Below are 19402 nucleotides of genomic sequence, written 5' to 3'. Positions count from 1 at the left end.
ATATATATATATATATATATATATATATATATATATATATATATATATATGAGCAATTCCAGCGTGTTATGGATGTGACATTTGCAGTAAAAAAACTCAAAACATAAATTCACAGAGAAAGTACATGTTAACAATATATTGAAACTTTTGTTATATTTTCCAGAACAACTGACCACAGAATTAAGGGACCAGAAAAATATCAAACTATAAACATGTTTTGTACTTTAAATGTTGAAAAACAAACATGCGTTATGGATGAGACAAAAAAAAGTCTGCAGGTTTACAGTCTATAACATACTTTGTAGATATTCTGTGAATTAAACTGCACAACCCAAAAGAAACAATAATAATCAAAAGGATAAGAGTTGGCTCTCTATAAAACAAAAATGATTGTTTTTATTTTATTTAATATTTTGACATTTATGTGTAAAAAGGGTCGTTATGGATGTGATATCTCTCTGGTATGGATGTGACAGATGTGAAAATGCCACTTGTGTGACTTTGGTAAATCAAATAGAATAGCTTGAAAACATTGACAGATGCATTTTTGAGTATTTCTAACGTACTGTAAAATACCTGTTTTCCCAAAAAACCAAAAAACGGTTTTTGTATTTTAGTAAAAACTTAATTTTTTTCATGGCAAGGTTGACATTTGCATGGAATTGCTCATATATATATATATATATATATATATATATATATATATATATACACACACACACACACACACACACACACACACACACACACACACACACACACACACACACACACACACACACACACACACACACACACACACAATTATGATGCTGCATTTTGCATGCATATAGTTGCATTCAAGGCCTGTAGCATAAAAAAGTGACCTAGACAAATGAACAAGTTAACTTTATACATTGCATGCTTGCAAAAACCCTGGTTTTATTGGTGCAACATATCGCTATACTTTGCTCTATAATATATGCATTATTATTTAAAACCAGTATAACAAACAGGAAGATTAAAAAAAGGCTTTATCAAGTCAAGGGTGTTAAGAGTTAGCAGGTTATTTATAAATCTCGCTTCGCAATGAGTGTGGTTTTTGGTTGAACAAAGGAGGTGTTTGCCACCAAAAACTGCAGCAAACAAGACATTTTAGTATCATTGTGTTTCAACTCTTTGGCAAACAAGATGCTGCGCGGTATCATTCTGCTCACCCTGCTCATCTCCTCTGGTAAAAATCAGCAGATTCATTTTTATCAGTCTATTTTTTCCAGGTTAATTGAGCTTGTAAAGCAATTTTAGGGCTATTTTAACGTTTATTATGTGCTAAATTTATATCAGTTTTCTTCACAGTTTGTGCTGTTCAATGGGAGATGCACAAAGAACAGCATTCTGGAATTGAACTCGAAGGCTCTGTAAGTTAATATCACTTATTATTTAAATTTTCTAAAAATTTACCTACTTTTACACTTGTATTAATATGTATTAGTGTTGTTAACTTCAGGCTTATTGTCATGCCAGCTTTTTTAGCATTGGCTAATGCATTATGAATGAAAAACATAACAAATATAATTCACTTAAAACATAAATGGTTAAATGTAAAATAAATACATCTTCATTATTAAATATCTATAATTGGTATACTAATTCTACAACAGTATATTCAGATATACAACTACAACTGTATAATAAGATTTTAATCATTCCCAGATTTGAGTTTTTCATGTCCACTAAAAAATAAATTGTGATAACAAATAATTACTAGGCGGCATGGTGGCTCAGTGGTTAGCACTAACACCTCACAGCAAAAGGGTTTCTAGTTCGAGTTACGGCTGGGCCAGTTGGCATTTCTGTGTGGAGTTTGCATGTTCTCCCTGTCTTGGCGTGGGTTTCCTCCGTGTGCTCCGGTTTCCCCTATAGTCCGAAGACATGCACTATAGGTGAATTCAATAAACTAAATCGCCCCTAGTGTATTAGTGGAATATGAGTGGAATAGTTAGCGGTTCATTTCACTGTGGCAACCCCTGATAAATAAGGGACTAAGCTGTAGGGAAATTAATGAATTAAATAATTAATAAAACAAAAATTCTTTAAAACACCCTAAATCTTGTAGTATCCCACATGAAAAACTGCTATAACCACTTATAGTAGTAAAGTAAAGTAGTAAAGTACATGTATTAATCTGTTGAGGTAATTCTAAAGTTACTATTACTACAGTTATATCACCATAGCAAAAAAATTAACTAATACTGCGGTTTTATACAAGTATATTATACTACAACACACCACTATTTACTGTAGTAAAACTACAGAAGTAAAACTAAAGTATAATACAGTATTTATTACAGTATTATCAGCTTACTATACATTTTAAAAAGGGATTAGTCGACTTAAAGTGAGTAAACCCATATTATCAAGTAAATTAACTGTGCGTAATTAAAGTAATTAAGTTAAGTAATTAAGTTGTCAACCTAACAGTTCCAAGTTATAACAGGTTTACAGTTTAATTGCAGCATTCATTAACAAAGAGTGGTAAATACTGTAAGATAGATAGATAGATAGATAGATAGATAGATAGATAGATAGATAGATAGACAGATAGACAGATAGATAGATAGATAGATAGATAGATAGATAGATAGATAGATAGATAGATAGATAGATAGATAGATAGATAGAAATATAGAAATATAGATAGACAGACAGACAGACAGACAGACAGACAGACAGACAGACAGACAGACAGACAGACAGACAGATAGATAGATAGATAGATAGATAGATAGATAGATAGATAGATAGATAGATAGATAGATAGGAAGAAATATAGATAGATAGATAGATAGATAGATAGATAGATAGATAGATAGATAGGAAGAAATATAGATAGATAGATAGATAGATAGATAGATAGATAGATAGATAGATAGATAGATAGATAGATAGATAGATAGATAGATAGATAGATAGATAGAAATATAGATAGATAGATAGATAGATAGATAGATAGATAGATAGAAATATAGATAGATAGATAGATAGATAGATAGATAGATAGATAGATAGATAGATAGATAGATAGATAGATAGATAGATAGATAGAAAGATAGAAATATAGATAGACAGACAGACAGACAGACAGACAGACAGACAGACAGACAGACAGACAGACAGACAGACAGACAGACAGACAGACAGACAGACAGACAGACAGACAGACAGATAGATAGATAGATAGATAGATAGATAGATAGATAGATAGATAGATAGATAGATAGATAGATAGATAGATAGATAGGAAGAAATATAGATAGATAGATAGATAGATAGATAGATAGATAGATAGATAGATAGATAGATAGATAGATAGATAGATAGATAGATAGATAGATAGATAGATAGATAGGAAGAAATATAGATAGATAGATAGATAGATAGATAGATAGATAGATAGATAGATAGATAGATAGATAGATAGATAGATAGATAGATAGATAGATAGATAGATAGATAGATAGATAGATAGATAGATAGAAATATAGAAATATAGATAGACAGACAGACAGACAGACAGACAGACAGACAGACAGACAGACAGACAGATAGATAGATAGATAGATAGATAGATAGATAGATAGATAGATAGATAGATAGATAGATAGATAGATAGATAGATAGATAGAAATATAGAAATATAGATAGACAGACAGACAGACAGACAGACAGACAGACAGACAGACAGACAGACAGACAGACAGATAGATAGATAGATAGATAGATAGATAGATAGATAGATAGATAGATAGATAGATAGATAGGAAGAAATATAGATAGATAGATAGATAGATAGATAGATAGATAGATAGATAGATAGATAGATAGATAGATAGATAGATAGATAGATAGATAGGAAGAAATATAGATAGATAGATAGATAGATAGATAGATAGATAGATAGATAGATAGATAGATAGATAGATAGATAGATAGATAGATAGATAGATAGATAGATAGATAGGAAGAAATATAGATAGATAGATAGATAGATAGATAGATAGATAGATAGATAGATAGATAGATAGATAGATAGATAGATAGATAGATAGATAGATAGATAGATAGAAATATAGAAATATAGATAGACAGACAGACAGACAGACAGACAGACAGACAGACAGACAGACAGACAGATAGATAGATAGATAGATAGATAGATAGATAGATAGATAGATAGATAGATAGATAGATAGATAGATAGATAGATAGAAATATAGAAATATAGATAGACAGACAGACAGACAGACAGACAGACAGACAGACAGACAGACAGACAGACAGACAGATAGATAGATAGATAGATAGATAGATAGATAGATAGATAGATAGATAGATAGGAAGAAATATAGATAGATAGATAGATAGATAGATAGATAGATAGATAGATAGATAGATAGATAGATAGATAGATAGATAGATAGATAGATAGATAGATAGATAGATAGATAGATAGGAAGAAATATAGATAGATAGATAGATAGATAGATAGATAGATAGATAGATAGATAGATAGATAGATAGATAGATAGATAGGAAGAAATATAGATAGATAGATAGATAGATAGATAGACAGACAGACAGACAGACAGACAGACAGACAGACAGACAGACAGACAGACAGACAGACAGACAGACAGACAGACAGACAGACAGACAGACCGACCGACCGACCGACCGACCGACCGACCGACCGACCGACCGACCGACCGACCGACCGACCGACCGACAGATAGATAGATAGATAGATAGATAGATAGATCGATAGATAGATAGATAGATAGATAGATAGATAGATAGATAGATTTAGTGTCAAATATTTACCATTTTCTTAGGTAAAACTGAGAGTGTTCACAAGATACAGAAAAGCAGTTTTAAAACAGCCAGTTATGCTTGCTTTCAATTATTAATGGGATTTAAAGGAGCCATATACTGCATTGGTTAAAGAAGTTAAATTGTTCTCTGATAAAGAAAGAAAATCCCTACAAACGGTAGCTCATTTATTAACGTTACTCCATAACATACCCAAAGAATCAGAAGGTCCATAACTGACCATATATTGTTCGTGTCGTGAACAATAATGAACTCTGCTCTGATCTGCTGCTTCTCACACACACACACACACACACACACACACACACACACACACACACAGAGGAGAGAGGGAGGGAGAGAGAGAGAGAGAGAGAGAGAGAGAGAAATATAAATCCAATCAGACTACTGTAAACTTATTTTGCTCACCAGATCAGCTGTGGATACCCTGCTGAAAAATCCAGCTTAAACCAGCCTAGGCTGGTTGGCTGGTTTTAGCTGGTCAACCAGGCTGGTTTTAGAGGGGTTTTGGCCACTTCCAGGCTGGTTTCCAGCCATTTCCAGCCTGGTCTTAGCTAGTTGGGCTGGGAGATGACCAGCTAAAACCAGCTTGACCAGCCTAGCAGGCTGGGAGCCCAGCCAAAACCAGCTATGTCCAGCTTAAACCAGGCTGGTTTTAGCTGGATTTAGCTGGTCATTTTCCAGCCTGACCAGCTAGGACCAGGCTGGAAATGGCTGGAAACCAGCCTGGAAATGGCCAAAACCCCTCTAAAACCAGCCTGGTCGACCAGCTAAAACCAGCCAACCAGCCTAGGCTGGTTTCAGCTGGATTTTTTTAGCAGGGAAAGACTAAATTATAATTAAACTTGACAAAAGAGAGTGATAAAAATGTATCGCATTGTATTTTGAAGTTATAGTCAAAGAAGACAGGATTTAGTATCAACCTCTGCATGAAATTTGACAGTTGAGCGGAGTGATTTGACACGATTCAGCAGTCTACATATGTTTGTGTAAAACATACGTATCAAATTTCACTTTAAACACGATAAATTAACAAAAGAGGTAACTAAACATACCTTATGCCTCTTCACAGTGGAGATGAATAAACGTATAATCTGTAAATCTTGCATTTTGCGTCCTGAGGCCAGTTTGAATAACAAATTGGCGCTAGCGTTTTCAAAATAAAAGTCCCACAAATACAGTAAGTGAAATGTACCCTTAAAATAACCAAGGGAGGAAGTTTATTTTGTCATCTCACTAAAAAATTTTATTGCTTATTAAACTCAGCCGGAGTTTTGTTATGATCTGAGCTTGATGACACGGCTGCTCGTCAGGTCCTGATAAACCATGGGTCCCAAACTGGATTCCTGGAGGGCGGCAGCTCTGCACAGTTTTGCTCCAACCCTAATTACAAATCCAAATAATCAAGTTGTTCAATGTAATCTTGAATATCTTGATTAGTTGCATCAGGTGTGTTTGATTATTGTTGGAGCAAAACAGGGCAGAGCTGCGGCCCTCCAGAAATAGAGTTTGAGACCCATAATGACCCAAATGGGCTCTACGCACAGCTAGAGTTTTAAAGCAGACGATAAACCTCTGGGTTAAGCTTAATGTGACTATTTTAAATTTCACAGGGTAGTTTTAACAGCAACGTTGTTGTAATGTAATTACAATACATTCAGTTAAATAGACTTAAGCATTCATTTAGTCGTTCGAGCGTAAAACAATATGAAAGACCGTTGTAACCGCAAGCGCCGTCAGTAGCAACAGGTTAGCACAGAAATCCCATTGAAAATACTGGGGTAAACTAAACGGTCATATTTTAAAGACCTGGTGGGGGGAAATGGAATTTAATGCAGTGATTCTTGTCTGATCTGAGACCCACTTCATATCGTATATCTTATGCCGAGTTCAGACTGCATGATTTTCAAAGTAGTCATGTCACAGATGTTTTCACACTGCATGACTATCTGGGCTAGCAATTCGTCGCTGCTTTGTTTACACTGCAAGATGGTTCGGCGACATGGACATTCACATTGCATGACTTTACTATAGGAAGAATCGCCGACAACTTCGTCCAAACTACGTCTCACAGCCAAAAACATGTAGTATATCTTTTGTTATTAACTACATAATGAGAAAGAAGCCTTTAATGGGGTAGAACATGTACATGTTTGCTCACCTGGGTTTAAAGGGAATTAGCCATTTCTCCTCAACGTTGATAATAAACTAATTTCTTTCTGTAAAAGACAAACAGACATGGTGGCTCCTGAGTCCTGTCAAACCTCCACTAGTTTTTCCTCCATTTCGTGGGTCCAAATAAACTGAAAAAGAGCGCTTTTAACTTCTCCAGCTGGCCTGCAGCAGGTATACACACACGCGCACACACAAGTGAAAGCTGCTCTCTCATTGGCTGTAGGTGATGGCTGATGTTATTTTCAGTCAAAACTCAATTCACACGGCATCATTTGAATCGCCGACAGCTCCAGATATTTAGCACGCCAAATATCTCACAGGCATCGGCGACTCATCGGCGATTCTCTCAGATTGCTTCTTTGAAAGTTCATACTGTGTGATTGTCACTCACGTGCACGAGCAGCGATTTGCCTGTGATTTCAGGCATTTGTCGGCGATTTCTCAAAACCTGTCGGCAATCCAAAATCGGGGCTAAAATCACGCAGTCTGAACTAGGCATAACAGGCAGTGAAGATCACTGATTTTTAAAGAAATCAGATCTTAAACGTGACAATATTTGTAATGGAAAGACAGTTCACTGGAAGCCGCCGGGATGCCTGGCTGAAAATGAAAAGTCCATGTGCATATAGCCCATAGGATCTCTAATTACTTGCATCAGCTGTGTTTGATTAGGGTTGGAGCAAAACTGTGCAGAGCTGCGGCCCTTTAGGAATCTAGTTTGAGACCCATAATAACACAAATTAGGCATTCATTTAAATGCGGATGGCATGTCCCTTGAGTCTCGTCACAGTTTGTTTTGTCTTCTGATTGGCGAGTTGTCCACCAGGGTTTTACACTCGTGGAATTTACATCAAAACATAGAAACCAGTGTCTGAGGCTCACAGTATTTCCATTTCCATATACTGATCTCTTAATATTCCTTTATATACCCAGATTTTCATTATAGGGCACCTTTAAGTGACAAAACATCGACTCAAATATGCTTCATGTTGTCTTGTCAGGGTGAAATCCCAACAGAGCAACTGCCTGGGATGTGCTGGGCTTGCAAGTGGGCCTTAGGAAAGGTGAAACGGAAGATCTCCAATGGTGCAACTCAGGTAAATCTTCAGAAATAACACTCTTTTATAGCATTTAAAGGCAGGGGTAGGGAACCTATAGCTCAGGAGCCACATGTGACTCTTTGACCAAAATATGTGGCTCTCCAGCTTTCTCCCTTCAATAAAAAAAAATTAAACTGTCACTAAAAATCAGTTTCCTATTAAAAATACAATTAAAATGACCTTTTTATAGTAAATTTTTACATCAAAATGAATAAGAATAAAAATAAAAGGACATTTCAATGTGCATGTGAAGTGCTGTGGATTAACTTGAATCGGACACCAATAATGGTGATGCAACTTCTACGGTAACCTTGCGCACGCAAATTCAAACAACATTCATGAGTGTTGATGGCGAAAAGAAAAAAATTCTATAAATATTCTTTCTTAATACATGGACTTGCTCAACATGTGATGCTTGTATACAGGGGCGCCTGCAGAACTTTTTTCAAAGGTACGCACATATCCAGCACTACCCTGCTTCATCATCCCTTATTTTTATTTCAATAAAAAAAAAACTGATGCTTGCTGTCAAAGGCTACATTATTTAAGGGTATTACCGTGAGTGAGATAGAGCAAATGAAAGCACATTATTGTATCTGTATCATTTTTTGTTTGTTATCTACTAGACCAGTGGTTCTCAAACTGTGGTACGTGTACCACTAGTGGTACGCAGGCTTCCTTCTAGTGGTACGCAGAGGAATCAAATATGTAATATGTACATGCTACATATGTTTCAAAATTTATCAAAAATTATTTATTTATGAATATGGCAGATATTAATATTCAATATATTACATATAACCTATATTTCTGAGGTCCAGACAACATTTTCAGATGTTTGATGAATTGGCTACTATGTGTTAATACTTTACATTTAAGTACAGCACTTTTCTTTTTATCTTAAGCACATTTTAATTTAAATGTTGACGTTTTTATTTTATTTTTTACGTAAGCACAGTACAGTGTTAACGTTCAGACTATTTGTGTTGTTGTTAAAGTGGTTGACAATAATAAATATTCTTAATAATAGGAATTAATCTGCCATGTTTTTGAATTGTGCATAACTGTAGCTGCTTTACTGGGCTTACTACGCTACTGTATTTCAATACTGCTCATTATGGTGGTACTTGGAGAGACAATTATTTTCTGAGGTGGTACTTGATGAAAAAAGGGAGGACCACTGTACTAGACAAACTAAACATGAATAACGAATAACATCTGAGGGGAAGTCTCAAACGCTTTTGCAAGTGTGAGAAAACTCAGTAACTCGTGAGAATGGAGATGTCTGCTTATTTGTGTCAGATAAAATAAACAGCTTGAATCATATCGGGTCCATTGGAGGACGCTGCGCAGCCACGGGCTGGAGCTGGAGTTCCCCTGGCTCAAGTGCTGATGAAAGGTCTCATGAGCAAAATTTGTCTCATTAGTTTTAGGCCTTTTGGCAAATGTCTCAAATACGTTTAGCTGTTTTAAAGAGAGTTTACTCATTTTGAACCTTGTTTTAAACGTGCTAACTGAATTGTATTTTTTAGTGAGTGAAAAAACGCCAGCAAAACTAAAGCCAATAGATTTCTTTACTCATCTCCCATCATGCAAGTACATACTTTAAAACACACAAATGCACACTTTTATTTATCATAAATATACCGTAGTGTATACAGTTTAATCATCAATATGAATTATGTAAAAAATAAATAAAGAAATAAATTAAAAAAGCAAAATTAATTTGCACTCTCTCACGGTAGGTACGCACAGTGCGTATAGCCGTATGGCTGCAGGCGCCACTGCTTGTATATCCCCATTGGCTCTTTAAAAAAAATCAGAAATGGCTCTTTGCTGAAAAAGTTTCCTGACCCCTGATTTAAAGGCATAGTTTACCCAAAAAATGAAAAGTAACTTATTATTTACTCACTAATGTTTGGTTTTAAACCTTTATGAGTTGCCCATTGAATGAGTGTTTTGAAGAAAGCTCAAAACCTGACTTCCGTAGTATGAAAAATAAACACTATGGAAGTCAATGGTTACCCGTTTTCCAGCATTCTTCAAAATATCTTCTTTTGTGTTCAACGGGTTTGGAACAAGTAAAGGGTGAATAATTAAGTGACAGTACTTTCATTTTTGGGTGAACTATCCCTTTAATACAGAGTTTATATTTAAATTACAGACAAAATAAACTACATTGAAAAATACAGAGAATATGAATAAATACTTGTGGCTTAAAACTAATTCTGCTTTTAATTTCTTCCAGGATGAAATTAAAGTTCAGCTGTCGCAGGTCTGTGATCAGATCGGGTTCCTTAAGTCTCTGTGCAGGGGATTTGTGAACAAGTACATGGACGTTCTGATCGAAGAACTTTCCACTACAGATAATGCCAGAACCATCTGTGCTAATATTTCTGTTTGTAAGAAATAGACAGAGTCTACTGCCTTTATTATGCAGAATAATGAAAATTTCTCTGATTAGCTAAAGGAATGCAAGAAATAAAGAGGGTTTTGCTTTAGCTGGGGAAGCTGATTAAATTTAGCAGAGCATCTGAGCCACTGGTGTGATTATTGTGGTTTCGCATCTGGGCTTTTTGTATGTTTGTCATGTCTTAGCTTCTTTATCTGCAATAAAACGTGTGAAACAACTGTTAATGTGTGGTTGCCTATTTACAGTTTTATTTAAACATATTTTTACAAACAGAACGAATGCTTGAATATGTATTTTATTATTATTTTAATACCACACCACACATGCATCGATATCTCGCGCCCATTTCAAACTTAAACTCATAATTTCTGGACTTTAGCCAAATATGCAGCAAGAAAGTAAACACTGAATCGAATAAAATGAGTTACGAGTATAAACAAACATACGTGTATATACAAATAAATGACACAATCACTCATATTTACATATAAATGTGTTTAAACGTTTATCAAATACCACACAATTTAAATCACAACATAATACTAGCACCGCCAGGTTGCATTTGGACAAATGCGACAGCCAAAAATAATTTAGTGCGAGGGTGAACTGATACTCAGCATGCATTTGGAGTTGCGAGAGAAAATGTGCACAGCTTCTGTTCTTCGTTTCCAGCTCTGCTGTAATGCATCCTGGTCCAGCTTATTCAGACTCTGAGAGCACAAACGCAGGTCTCGGATGTGATCAGACAAACTGTCCAGACAATCCTCAGCCAGCGGTCCTGACACCTGACAGCCTGCCAAAAAAAAAAAAAACGGGGAAAAAAAAAAGCACAGACTATAAAATGTACAATAAGACACAACAACAGAGATCAGTTTCCATTTTGTTTTGATTACAGAATACTTATTAGAAGGGTTAATTCACCAAAAAAATTACATTTGGTTATTAAAGATCTCGTGAGGTGCTTTGAAATGTCCATTTTTTTTTATTTTGATGTTTGATGTAATCTCAACTGAAACGCAAAGAGAGGAGTCGGGGCATAAAGTAGCTCCTCCCCTTTCAAAAAACAGCCAATAGCGCCTCATTTTTAATCACAGCTCTGCCAGTTAGTGGTTGAGATCAAATGAAAAGCAAATAAGAAGTGTCTTGAAGAGGGCGGGGCATGTCAAATACTAGAGAGCATTTGATTGGTTAAGATCTGATTAGAATCTGAAGTATGAGGTGAAATAAATAAAAATGTTGATCCATTTAAGCCAGGGGTGTCCAAACTCGTTCCTGGAGGGCCGGTGTCCTGCATGTTTTAGTTCCAACCCCAATTAGACACACCTAAACCAGCCAATTAAGCTCTTTCTTTGTATACTAGAAACTTCCAGGGAGGTCTGTTGAAGGAAGTTGGAGCTAAACTATGCAGGATGCCAGCCCTCCATGACCGAGATAGGATAGGCGGAACTGCAAGCTTTACATGTTTATGTCAATTTTATATCTTCAAAAACGCAAATTTCGTCTCTGTTTTGGCGCACGTTAGATAATTAATATCCTTAAAACTAACAGACTGATACTAACATCTAACATGTTTTATTTTAATTTCACGGGACTTAATATTACTCACCCTCATGTCCGTCCAATCCTCTGAGACCTTCGCTCATATTCAGAACACAGTTGAATATATTTTAGATGACATAAGAGAGCTCCCTCATCCTCCATTTTGACACTGGATTGACTTCTTGCCATTGCTGTCTATGAAGGATGAGAGAGCTCTTGGATTTCATCTAAAATACTCTCATTTGTTAAACAAAGGTCTCTGTGGATTGGAACAATGCGAGAGTGAGAACAGAATTTACATATTTGGGTGAACTAACTTTTAACAGTAGTGTTCACCTAAAAATGTACATTTGCTGTTATTTTACTCTCCCTCAGATATAAAATGTAGATGAAATGATGTGTCTTGGTGGCTCGGCAGTTTTTTCATGTCAATAATTGTCCTTTAAAGAATGAGGTAACACTCTACATTAAGATTGTATTAGATAATGCATTTACTAACATGAACAAACGATGAACAATACATTTATTACAGTATTTGTTCATGCTGGTTAATGGAAATTACTGAAAATATAGTTGTTCATTGTTAGTTCGGTAACTCACAGTGCATGAAGTAATATTAACAAGCATGAATTTAGATTTTTATAACCCATTAGAAATTGTGGAACTATCCGTTTGTTAAGTATGACGTCACGCGAAGCGGCTTCCGGGTCCAAGCGCTCTATTCAACTGAATGAGGAGACTCATGAAATGGTAATAATAAACGTTTACAAAGCGATTTAATTCTTTCGAAAATCACGATCGCAGTATATATGTCCATGCCTAATATCCGATGGCCAGAAAGTGATTATTTTTTTTTTATAAATTGTAACATTTTTGGTATTTGTTATGCAGCAAGCCCAGAGATTGTTGTGTACACTATGATTTTATATAAAATTAACTTTAATGTGTGATAGGAATAAAACGTGAACATAAACGAAAGATTTCTCCACTGAATGGCGGCTTGGACCAGGAAACAGTATTACATACGTCACAAACACATCACCACTTAACAAGCGGATGATTAATAAATGATGTACAAGTATTGTTTATACTTGGTTCATGTTAGTAAAGTACATAAACTAAGAAAAACTAACGCAACCTTATTGTAAAGCAGGGGTCTCAAACTCGCAGTCTGCGGGCCAATTGCGGCCCGCAAGAGGATAGTTTGTGGCCCCACCTTAATTTGAAAGTTAATATTAGTGCGGCCCACGACACTGATATGAATGTAACTTTACAGTTTTTTTGTGCGGAGCTGAACGAATCCACCAATCACGGTGGGGTATATGGCTCTGGGGGCCGGACATCGGCTAGAGCTTGACGCAGGCAGAAAAACATTTCCCAATGAGTGAAAGTCACAGCAGCATTGACATGGAGTGTTTTGCATTAACTTGTGCGCAGTGAATACCTGCATGTGTGTGTGAGAGAGTGCAGCGAAGGCTGTGTGAATTGTGCGCGCGCAAGTGTGACTACCGTCATGCGCTAGTTAAAGCAAAATTCACGTTTAACTATTGGCCCTGATCAATATTATCAACTAATCATCTTTCTTGCGCTTACAATCACTCTCAATGGTTGGTGGTTATTGTTTCGCGAGCAGTGAGCAGAAAAGAAATCAAAGTGATACGTACGCTGCGGATAAAAGAAAAGTTAGAGTCCACAGTAACCCAGACCAATTATAGAGTCGCACCATTATATGTGGGTCATTTGCATCACTCAACCTTCATTGTATTTGCATTGCCTCACACTATAAACATTACATATATTTCTATATGATGTAAAAGTAGCAATAAACACAGCAGATAACAGTAAATCTTATTATTATTTTTACTACTACTATTATTATTTATTACTGATTGATTTATTTTCTTATTAATGTTTATTTTTTTTCTTTTTATTTTGTGTTAAAAAATTCCAATCTTCTCAAATCTCTTTAATTTTTTTTAATCTTTAACAAAAAATAAGATGTAAAAATTAACAAATTAAAAATGTATAATATAATTAATTTCTTTTGGAAAACCTAATGCGGTCCAGCCTCACCCAGACTCTGCCTCCAGCGGCCCCCTGGTAAGTTGAGTTTGAGACCCCTGTCGTAAAGTATGACCAAAAATTGCTAGTATAAACCCAGCGAACGAAGAAAAACGCAAGTCTTGTCTCAAAAGATATTTATACATTAACATATGATCAAAATTCTAAACAATTCTCTTGTGAAACTTTACTAAATAACTCATACATTACACACATTAAAAGCAGACCACTCCAATAAATTATGCTTGAGTGGTTCATTAAATGCAACTCAAATAATCAAAATAAAACTTGAAGAATGAATATAAAAGGTAATAATTTAGCACAATATATTAGGTTTCATAAGGATACAGATTATTTAAGTTCATAAGACCTTAACGTATTGTCAAGAGCAATGAGAATTAATTTTGTACAATTGCATGGATTATATTTTGACTGAATATATATGCATATATTAGAACTGAGCAATGATTAATCATTATTAAACATTGTTTTTTTACCTAATGTGCGTGTATATTATAATATATTTGTGTGTGTAGATGTGCATATCCATATCTTGCATGGCCTGAGAGGATTTCTATTTTTATTTATTTATTTGTACAAGAATAAAATATGTTAAAAAAAACAGAAAAGTATGACACACACACACACACACACACACACACACACACACATACACACCCATACCCCCATACACCAATATACTGTACCCATACACCCATACACAAACAACAATAAAATGAGATCATAAACTCCAACTAGAACCTAAAGTCTATTGATAAACTTTGATGTTGACTTGAGAAAGCCAACGTGACTGCGCTAGGACTAGGAATGGCAGCTGGCAGGAAGCACGGTGGCGGTTGCTAAGTGGTTGCTAGGCAGTTGCTAAAACAATTATGGCATTGTTAGGTGGTTGCTAAGCAGTTGCTAAATGGCAATGCTCGTGTACATGTTTGATCAAATGCTAATACTTAGTAGGCATTTCTAGCATATGTTATTGCATTTAGATAATCATTCATAGCATGTAGCTTATCGTTATTAGCACTTGGCTTCCATTATCATTGTTACCATGCATAGTACACAGGAAGTCCCATTTGCTAGCATGAGTCAAACAAGCCAATGCCCAGGTCCCTACGATGTTCTGATGTAGAGATATTGCGATTTTTAAATGGTTGCTAGGTTATACTGTTTTGTTGCTGTGGGGACATTTGACAGGTTAGTGATGATACATCAAAGCTTCTAGGCAATAAGAGTGATCTTAATCAACCCCAATGTTTCTATGACAGTCTTTATGAGTGTCAAAAACTGGACTTGAACATTATGTATTCCTGGTGTTGGGTTGCGGCTGGAAGGGCTTTCGCTGTGCAAAACAAATGCTGGATAAGTTGCATGATGGTTCATTCCGTTGTGGCGACCCCTGATTAATTAAGGGACTAAGAAAATGAACATTATGTAAAAATGGCTTGCCGTATTTTTTTGAAAATACAATGCTTAATAAGTGTGAAAGTGATACATGCAAAAATGGCTTGCTGTATCAGTAAAAAATATGGAGTTTAAGTCAAAAATGGCTTGCCATATTATAAGAAAAATTATGCTTAAAAATTATTTATTGGAAAACTATAAGTCTGACAAACCTTAAAGATATAGCAACAAAATCTAACGCATCTAAATACAGCTTTTGGCCAAATTTGGGGCTTGTATAATTTTTTTATATGCCCGGCTGGAAGTGCTTTTGCTGTGTAAAACAAATGCTGGATAAGTTGGCGGTTCATTCCGTTGTGGCGACCCCTGATTAATACAGAGACTAAAGGAATGAACATTATGTAAAAAAGGCTTGCCGTATTTTTTTGAAAATACAATGCTTAATAAGTGTGATGGTGATACATGCAAAGTTGGCTTGCCATATCAGTAAAAAATATGGAGTTTAAGTCAAAAATGGCTTGCCATATTTTGAGAAAAATAATGCTTAAAAATTATTTATTGGAAAACTATAAGTCTGACAAACCTTAAAGATATAGCAACAAAATCTAACGCATCTATATCCAGCTTTTGGCCAAATTTGGGGCTTGTATAATTTTTTTATATGCCCGGATTATAGAAAATTTAATATTTAACATTTTTTATTAAATAAACAATAAGTCTTATAGGCATGAGGAGATATAGCAACAATCTTGAATGTAGAAAGCACATTTTGACCACATTTGGGCCTTGTGGCATGAACGGCCTAGGAGGAGATACGTTTGTTTTCAAGGACAGAGTAGCATAACAGTATGTTGGCTTTCTCAAGCCAACATAAAAACTGCTCAAGACTGCAGAGTTCATGACCGTTATGGGGTTTTCTGGTATAAGACCAGACCAACAACCACTAAACCACTCGCAGCATCCAAAAGCAAAATACACAAAAAAACAGAACTATTTATGCAGCCACACACACACACTATACACTGATAATAAGACTTACTGATTAACTCAGATAACACAGGCAGCGAATATCACTAAAATGCACTTGAAATATAAGAAAATACCTTGAAGATTGAGATGACCCAGAGGCCTTCTGGCCTCCATGAGACCGTTGAGGAGACTGTGAAGGCCAGTCGAGGTCACTAAAGGGTTGGCTGATAGATCCAAAGACACCAGGGAAGGACAGACAGGAAGACACCTAAAACACACATTAGGAGTTCTTAATGAAGGTTTATGAACTGCAAGTAATGTGAATGCTAAATAAATAAACTATACTCAGGATTTAACCCTTCAAAGTTAGCGCATACACATTAGGAGTAGTGAGAAGTGAACACACACATTGTATAAGGGTGTGTAAGGTAAGTCCCCACTATTTACTGAGCACAGTTTATTTGTATGAGCACTTCTTGTGTGTATTGCCTCTTCTTGTTGAATCGCTAAATGCATCTTCAAATGTAAGTTGCTGAATGTAAATGTAAGCATTGGTTTTCTTCATTTTTGCAGTCACAACAGGACTTTTTTTGGTACAAAACACAGTAAAAAACGGAAAGAATTGATAATGTAAGAGACCTCTTATTTATTCATACATCAGACTTCAAACTACATAAATATATATTTTTTTCTTCAAAAATGTTTTACAAAAAAAGCAACTACCCATATGTGGTGTACAGTGATACCCCATAGACATAATGAATTTTATACTCTTAAAACTCTAATCTAGAAATATTTAAGTTACAAAAACACATTGATCTGTTTCGTAAGACATGTGTTACCCAACTGGTGGCAGTGTAGAAGAGTTTAGATGCAAAAACCTCTAAGTGCCAAACATGAACATTTTTCTCAGGCTCCTTTGTTTATGTTGAGATATTTCAGTTTAAAGACCAGGAAAAGGACTTATTCTTTGCCATAAAAGTGATTAAAAACCATAGCGAATGACGTCAAGTCTGACACTTTCATTTCAGAACAGACTTCAGCAGAGTCCCAAACCTTAAATCTCATACACGAGGACTTAAACAGCTTTTATATTGTCATATAGCACAGGTATAAGCATGTTAGAGCAGGAGAGTGCAATAGCTACATCACGTGTATAAATCACGCCATGGACATTACATTAAGATGCTTAAAGGTTTAAAAAAGCCTATTTATCAAAAGAAGATGGACAAATGAAAACCTTTCTGTCATAAACTATAGTAAAACAGCTTGTCAAAAGCTCGAACAGATTACATACAGGAATAGAGAAAAGAGCACTCTTTAATTATCAGCTGCTAGTCATTGCGCCTTTGCCGTGTGCTGTGTAAATGCAGACGATCGGAGACGATTCACTTTTAAAAGATGATGTAAGCAGGTCACCAAAAAAAATCAGATACTCAGTCACAAAATCGGAATTTACCATCAAGATCTGCAGTGTAAATACAGCCTTCATGAGTAGTTTTACACTGGATTTATGTGCTTTTGCATACTAACACAATAAACATATACAGCATGGAAGAGCCAGAATAAGCTTTCTTTAAGTATTTTTGGATAAAGGTGTCTGCAAAATGCATAAAAATAAACATAGTTGAATCACTCACCTAGCAAGCAGGAGGACGCTGTGGTCTGTAAGTCCATTTCCAGACAGATTTAAGTGTGTGAGTGGACAATCCCCCTAAAAAACAAAATCAGTCAACATTGTGTCCACAGCAGATGAACGCTGCCAAATTTAAAAGCACAGACTGAAAGCCATTACATATATTTTATCATTCGTTCAATCACAATATTTAAGACAACGGTTACTTCCTTCAGAAATCATTCATATCTGATCAATTTGTGCTTTTCCTGTCATTATTAAAACTCATACTTGCGGAATAAAAGGGAAAAAACAACAACAACTGGTGGCCGCACTTAAATTTAAAAGCTCATATTGACTATTAATAATAACATAAAAAAAATTATAAATCATCTCACTGTAACACTGGCACAATCACAATTCTATTTTTGTACCCCTTCCCCCTGGCCCTTAACATTGAGTGTAAAGGGGAATGGCTTCAAATATTACCCCTAAGAATTGGGAGAGCACTACAGCCCCTGCACACGCCATCATATGTCATTGCGGAAATTTAGCATTTTTTTTTTTTTTTTAAAAGCATGACGGTAAAACACGAACGAGGTTAAAAAGTTAAGCCAACATTGAAGCAGGGTTGGAACTAAACTGTTTGACACCCCTGTTATAAAAGCTGTATGAGACCACCTGAACAGATAAGACAGTCTAAGGATGAACTCTGGAAAGTGCTAAAAGAATCCTGATATTACACAACACATTCATTCATTCATTCATTCATTTTCTTGTCGGCTTAGTCCCTTTATTAATTCTGGGTCGCCACAGCAGAATGAACCGCCAACTTATCCAGCAAGTTTTTACCCAGCGGATGCCCTTCCAGCCACAACCCATCTCTGGGAAACATCCACACACACAGTCACACTACGGACAATTTAGCCTACCCAATTCACCTGTACCGCATGTCTTTGGACTGTGGGGGAAACCGGAGCACCCGGGTACACAACATATTATTTCAGAAAATGTCAAGACATTTAGGACAAAACAGTAGAAGCTGTAAAGAAAGCACATTTTTTAAGATATTTCTTATATTTTCTGTTTGCTTTTAATAAAGAGACTGATTGATTATACATTCCCTAGTAGCAAAGAATTCTGGCCCAGATTTGGCATAAAGCTGGCACAGCAGGCATTCGTCCAGCACTGGCATACAGCATGACCTCCGTGAAGTTGGCACCCCATAAAAACAAATAATCC

At 35.7% G+C, this 19402-nt stretch overlaps 2 protein-coding genes across 3 annotated transcripts in view; one reads left to right on the top strand and one right to left on the bottom strand.

Annotated features, from left to right (window-relative positions):
• Window positions 1–1170: 1170 nt before the first annotated feature.
• On the top strand, window positions 1171–10694 carry nkl.4 (NK-lysin tandem duplicate 4). Its single transcript, NM_212741.1, is given in 4 exon segments — window positions 1171–1213; window positions 1336–1397; window positions 8046–8141; window positions 10393–10694. Coding segments are annotated over 4 exon segments (366 nt in total). The 3' UTR covers window positions 10558–10694.
• Window positions 10695–10836: 142 nt separating this feature from the next.
• The window catches only part of tonsl (tonsoku-like, DNA repair protein), a 63362-nt gene continuing 54796 nt past the window's right edge, over window positions 10837–19402 (bottom strand). The window contains 3 exon segments of one of the 2 annotated variants that reach the window (NM_001111148.1): window positions 10837–11350; window positions 16680–16813; window positions 18186–18259. In NM_001111148.1, coding sequence (NP_001104618.1) covers window positions 11148–11350; window positions 16680–16813; window positions 18186–18259 — 411 coding nt within the window. In that variant the 3' untranslated portion in view covers window positions 10837–11147. 2 annotated transcript variants of the gene reach the window in all.

This window comes from Danio rerio, chromosome 17, assembly GCF_052040795.2.
Source record: "Danio rerio strain M-AB ecotype USA chromosome 17, GRCz13ab, whole genome shotgun sequence".
NCBI lineage: Eukaryota > Metazoa > Chordata > Actinopteri > Cypriniformes > Danionidae > Danio > Danio rerio.
Note: the sequence above shows the minus strand (reverse complement) of the source record. Positions and strands in the feature narration are given on the sequence as shown.